Genomic DNA, 5909 nt, shown 5'->3' with positions numbered 1-5909 from the left:
ACTGAGGGTTGCGATCTGTTGCCGGACACGGAAAAAAAGACAAAAGACAAAAAAAAAAAAATAGTAATATAACGAAAGTGGGAGGCTGAAATGTAAAAATAGTAATATAGTGAAAATGGAGGGCTGAAGGAGAAGGCAAAGTAGAAAATAGTATGAATATGTTAATTTTTGTATCATGTGTCAGTAGATATTATATGAAGTTGAAATATGTAGGTAAAAATAATGATCTACTTTAACTCTTTGTGTGTTGTGTATTTTGTATTAGTTCATTTCTGTTGCTTATAACAGAATTCCTGAAACTAGGTAATGTGTAAAGAAATAAAATTTATTTCTTATAGTTTAGGAGGCTGAGAAGTCTTCAGTCCAGGGGGCACATCTGTTGAGCACCTTGTTCTTGGGTGGTGACTCTACAGTGACACAGGGTATCACATGGCAAATGGCTTGAGCAGGAGATACACACACACATACGTATATACACACATAATAAATATGACATTTTTCACTTTAGAGAGAACTTGTATCAACTATGTGGGAAAAACATTTTTCTGAAATTGAGTGATTACTTTGGTTACACTTTAGTTCCTTCTATTACATTTAACTAAATTACATGTAATTGTTTAAATTTAAAACTAACATGTATGAGTAAAACATGATGTTTTTTGTAAAATGTTTTTTTCTTTTTCTGCTTGGTACATATATATATGCAGATATCTGGATTGTTGTTCAATAAATGTTAACTATGGTTATTTCTGTATGGTGGAATTTTGAGGTGATTTTTTCTCTTTTTTTGTGCTATACTGAATTGTTTTACTTTATTTATTTATTTGACCGGTAGGGGGATTGCAACCCTCGGCTAGGTGTTGTCCACACCACACTCAGCCAGTGAGCGCACCGGCCATCCCTATATAGGATTCGAACCCGCAGCCTCGGCGCTACCAGCGCCGCACTCTCTGAGTGAGCCGTGGGACCGGCCCAGAATTGTTTTACTTTAAAAGAACCATGGCATTTTAAAATTTAAAACTGCTCAAAAGCAAATGATTTTTTAAAGTAATTTTTAAAGTTTCAGTGTTAAACCTCCAAGTGGAGTAGTTGGATATGAGTCTGGAATTCAGAAAGAAAGTCTGGACTAGAGATATAAATTTGGGAGTTGGCAGCATACCAATGACTTTTGAAGCTTATAGGAATGGATGAGATCATCTCAGGAGAGGCTTGAGAGAGAAAGGATGGCATTCTGTTCATCTCCAACACACAGAGGATGTGTGGAGGAGGAGCCTGCAGTGCAGTGGAAATGAGGGTTCCCAGAGAGGAGGAACACCTGTGGAGGGTGGACGTGGAGAGCCCAGTGCTAAGCCAGGAAGGAGCCAGTCGATTCTTTTTTAAATTTTTTAATTAAAACAATTTTTTTATTGTGAATATTCATGAGATACAAAGCTAATTGTCACCCCTTGTGCCCATGATGTGAGGGCCAGATTCATACTGGCAGCATACCCATTGCCAGAAATTACTTTTGGTACCCCGTGTCCCGCACCCAATTATCTCCCAAACTCCCTCCACCTTGCCTTCCCCCCTGCCCACTCCACTTTGTATCCCTAGGAATGTTCTCTCCCTCTGTAATACCAACGCACTACTGTGGTCTTTCTTTCCTTCCTTCTTTCTCTCTTAGCTCCCACATATGAGTGAGCACATGCGGTATTTATCCTTCTGTGCTTTGCTTATTTCCCTCAACATAAGTTTCTCCAGGTTCCTCCATGTTGTTGCAAGTGTGATCAAGATATGGAACCAACCTAAATGTTCATCGATGGATGATTGGATAAGGAAACTGTGTTATATATACACCAGGCAATTTTGATAAGATGCTGGGATGTAGTTCAAATGCAAGGGCTGCCCACCTGGATCTTACTCCTCAATGTTTTGTTCATGGTGTGCCTTCCACTTTTCTTTTCCCCAAAGCTTGTGGGTTAGAGAACCAGCAATTGCTTCAACTCCATTTGGAGAATGATTTCAAGACCTCGAGGATATTTGGGGTTTGGCTAACAACTGAGTATTTTGAAGAGCTGCTGACTTTCAGCAAATGTGGACACATGTTTGGAGAACACTTGCATGATTTTTAAATAGGCCACAAATAAATGCTCTATTTGACTTGTGAATTTAAAGGGAGTAGCAGATGTGTGTTTACATTTCACTATAACCAACTCAATTTGCAAGTCTTTCTCCTGATTAGTTGGTTGTCTTTCCTGCAGGGCTAAAAATTTAAACCTTTAAAACCTTGTCATCTGTTGATAAGAAGCCAAGTCTGGGGAGGGAGGTGGTTTTTCCTAGCTATCTTCTTGAGAATAGATGACTGCTGCTCAGCCCACAGGCTTCAGATGGTAGCCTGGTGAGTTTACCTTCCCTGGTTAATTCCAGGGCCAGTGCTGATCATGGCACCTCTCAGCTCATGTTGGAGCTCATCAAGCTCATGCAGGGCTGGAGTCGCAGTCTGCCTGTTGGTGACCTCAGCCACTGATGGATGATGACTATTTCTGCCCTTTGCTGGGATCTGCTTCTGTGTCACTCTGCCTCCCTGTCTGTATCCTGGCATTCAGCAGCGCCACTGCACCTCTAGTGCTTCTCCTAGCACCATCCATTCATCAGCTCCCTTCATTCCTTAGCTCGGTACTACGAGAGCCATGTGTGCCCCTGGGTTGTTTGTTGCTTCCTGCCTTGTAGAAGTCATTCTCTGTGCTTTTCTAATTCTTGCACTTCTACACCTGTGCCCGAGCACTAATATTTGCATAAAGAAGTTTGTCTTTCAAGTTGTGCACTGCATTTAGAGACAGGGTTTGAAGGAAGTAGGCTTGGATGTGCATCTGATTAGTTTTCCAATTTTCTCCCCTTCCAGGTAATACTTACTAATATTCAAAACAGAAGCCCTAAGCCTGGCCCTGCTCCCCACGATCAAGAACTAGGTTTTTTCCTAGAAACAGGACTTCAGAGAGCCCATGTCCTCTATTTCAAAAATGGGTAAGCCTTCTTCATTTTTTTAATCCACTTCCTAAAGAAGGAAAATAGCCTTATAATGCTATCTTTTATAGCCTTATAATAGCCTTCTTTTCCTAAAGAAGGAAAATAGCCTTATAATGCTGTCTCCAGTTTAGTTATCATAATAAAGCAATTTAAAATGTGGACTACAATTGGAATCTTTTTAAAAAATAATGAACTTTGGCTCTTTTTGTCTCTCCTCCACCTGGCTCTCTTGCTTTCCCATATTTGGGAGGAGGGCGGGAGGAGGGCTTCTGTGTGAGTGCGAGTCACAAGCACGGAGCACCAAGACTAGGTGGGGGGACCTGATGGGAGCTGTGCTGTGCTGAGGAGGCCCTCCCTCTGTGGGGATGGCAGCACACAGACCTCCCTGCTTTGCTGAGGTAAAAGTTAGTGCATTGGAAACCCCGGAACACAGGAGCATCTTCCTTTCAATGGCTGATCAGTTCCAAGAATTGGATTTGCCAGATCTCGTGTGGTTTTTATGAAAGTGAGTGTGGCTGTAATGTGACACGGGAACATTCTCTACTTGAGCTGCCTTTGAAAAGGGTTTAAGAACATGAATGGGAGGGGTAGCTCTCTAATGCTTTTGATGTTTGTTTTCCTTTTGGTGTTGCCCTTGTGAGAAATGTGCTGATTCTGTTCCAAGTCTCTTAAGTTGTCCCTTGTTTCGACATTGTGCTGCAGGATAGATGTGCATGAAGACCAACAGTAGGTATCTGGTTCCTCTGTAGCTCCTCCTAAGCTTTGCATGGAGGCCCCTAAGGCCTGTGCCCCTTCCTCTAGGATTAGTCAAATAGAGCTTTGAATGGCAGCAGGGACATGAGTCCCAGCCTATGGAAAAATGAAAAATGGAGTTGCTCCTTCTTCATTTGAAAAGCTTCAAACCTTGGGGCGTAGCTCGTGAACGTGGGATTTCATCTGCCTGGTGGCCCAGAGCTGCATGTGTCCATTTTCCAATGTTAAGAGTAAATGCATAGTTTCCAAATCCTATTGAACCGCTTATGAGAGAAGGCCTGCTTCGCTCCAAGGCCACTGGCTCATCTTGGCCTGGCCTGCAAAAGGCCACGACAAACACCCCAAGGTTTGGAGTGGCTTTGGCACAAAGATGCTCTCAAGTTTGATCTCATCTGCCACTGATTGAGATCTTCTGAGCAATGATGTATGTTCCCTAAGGTGAGATTTAAGTTCTGTTTTCTTTGCTGTTATAAACACTTGTAGAGGGAGAATGGAGAGAAATGGATATTTTTCTAGTGATCTGTTTCTTCTCCCTTTTCACAAGAAATGGTGGTCATTATAGAGGGACCCCCGATCCTAACTGTCCCTCCCTCTATTCTGTGGGTGTATGTATTAATATGGCAGTCCAGAGACAGGAACTAATTCCCTTGGGCTCCAAGGAGTGCCAAACCCATACCTTGTATTGAAAATGCTTTGTGTGAGATTGATAAGGGTAGGCTCAATAACTTGTTTTCATCTTTGAAACCTATTCCTTGGGGAGGAGGAAGGAATTCTGTTGAGCTCTGACCTCATCCCCTGAAACGTTGGGTGCCCACTGGAATGCAACTGAAAAATAATGAGAGGTTTGCACTAGATGATGGGTTACGGGCTGTGGATTTCTTACTGACTCAATTCTCATTTTATTTTACTTCACCCAAGTTCAAGGAAATGCCCGTTGATGTAGCCTTAAAGGAGTGCTTAACTTTGAAGCCTTTTCTCTTCTTCTTTTGTCCTTCCACTCTTCTGTCTGGGCTCTAAAGACCAGTGATGGGATTGGGCCACTTACTGTCAAAGGTCCCTGCTAGATGCATTGTTCTAAAGGCTGGGATTGTGCACCAGTAATGGAGAGATTACTCTTGGGTGGGTGGAGGTGAGGGCTGGTTTTGAGACCACAAAATGTGGACAAAAGGAGAGAAACCAGTGGGAGGTTTTGGATATGCCAAGTGCTGTCTGGGCTGCTTGTCTCACAGTGGGAGCCACACTCAGGGCTTGCTGGTGAATAAAAGCCTACAGCCAGTGTACGTATCTGGAAGGATGTAACAGACAGCATTGACTGATTTTCAGTGGCAGGGAAATGCAATATCAAGAGTTTGGCAGTAAGAGATGGAAGCTGATAAAATATATCTTGTTTCTTTAGAAATATACTTAAATATATACTCAGCTTTTTGGTTGTCACCCCTGAGGACTTGCTGAGTTATAGTAATGAATCTGCTTTTACAACTCTCCCCTCTTTTCTAGGAGTAACTGCTGAACTGGTGAATTTGGGCATCTGAAAACCTGATGCCAAGACCAGTTCCTGGGCCCCTTCTAATGTCCTAGATCACAGTGATGCTCTCAGGTTTACCAAGTGCTTTGGCTTCATCTTCATGGATGCTCACAGCGTTCTCTCTGTCGTCTCCACTGCCACCGTGGGAGGTCGGCAGTATGAGCAGCACCGCCCTGTTTCACAGAAGAGTCTGAACTCAGAGTAATGCGACTTGCTGTAGGCCACACCGTGCCCTGTGTTCCAGGTTTCTGACTTTTTACCACTGTGCCACAGCAAGGGACATGCTGTGGCTCTGTGTGAAGGGGCTTGATTGCACCCTCTAACGGTGGCCTTGTCTGTCACGCTGCCTGTCTGTGAGGGAGCACTTGACCGCCAGGACGAGACATTGCCAGCAGATGGTTCCCAGCCTCTGCCGAGGATTTCTCCTTGGGCTCTTCCTCATGTCTCACCTACAGCATGTCACAAAACGTCTTTCTTCTTCTTCCTCCTTCCTGTCCCACTCTTTCCTTCCAGCTTCCCTTCCTGTCTTCATCCTTTCCTTCCCCACCCTCTCCTTGTTCTGCTCTTTCTGTTCCTCCCTCTTTCCTCACTGGAGGGGGAGATGAGCTAGTGGCTGTCCAGGTCC

The 5909-nt window shown here is 43.7% G+C and overlaps 1 protein-coding gene across 1 annotated transcript in view; it reads left to right on the top strand.

Moving 5' to 3' along the window:
* The window catches only part of TTC7B (tetratricopeptide repeat domain 7B), a 252642-nt gene that overhangs the window by 60767 nt on the left and 185966 nt on the right, over positions 1–5909 (top strand). The window contains exon 5 of the mRNA XM_008570126.1: positions 2882–3003. Coding sequence (XP_008568348.1) covers positions 2882–3003 — 122 coding nt within the window. The remainder of the gene's footprint in view (positions 1–2881; positions 3004–5909) is intronic.

This window comes from Galeopterus variegatus, unplaced genomic scaffold (assembly GCF_000696425.1).
Source record: "Galeopterus variegatus unplaced genomic scaffold, G_variegatus-3.0.2 Scaffold571, whole genome shotgun sequence".
Classification (NCBI taxonomy): Eukaryota; Metazoa; Chordata; class Mammalia; order Dermoptera; family Cynocephalidae; genus Galeopterus; species Galeopterus variegatus.
The sequence above is the reverse complement of the archived record's forward strand: the minus strand, read 5'-3'. Positions and strand labels throughout refer to the sequence as shown.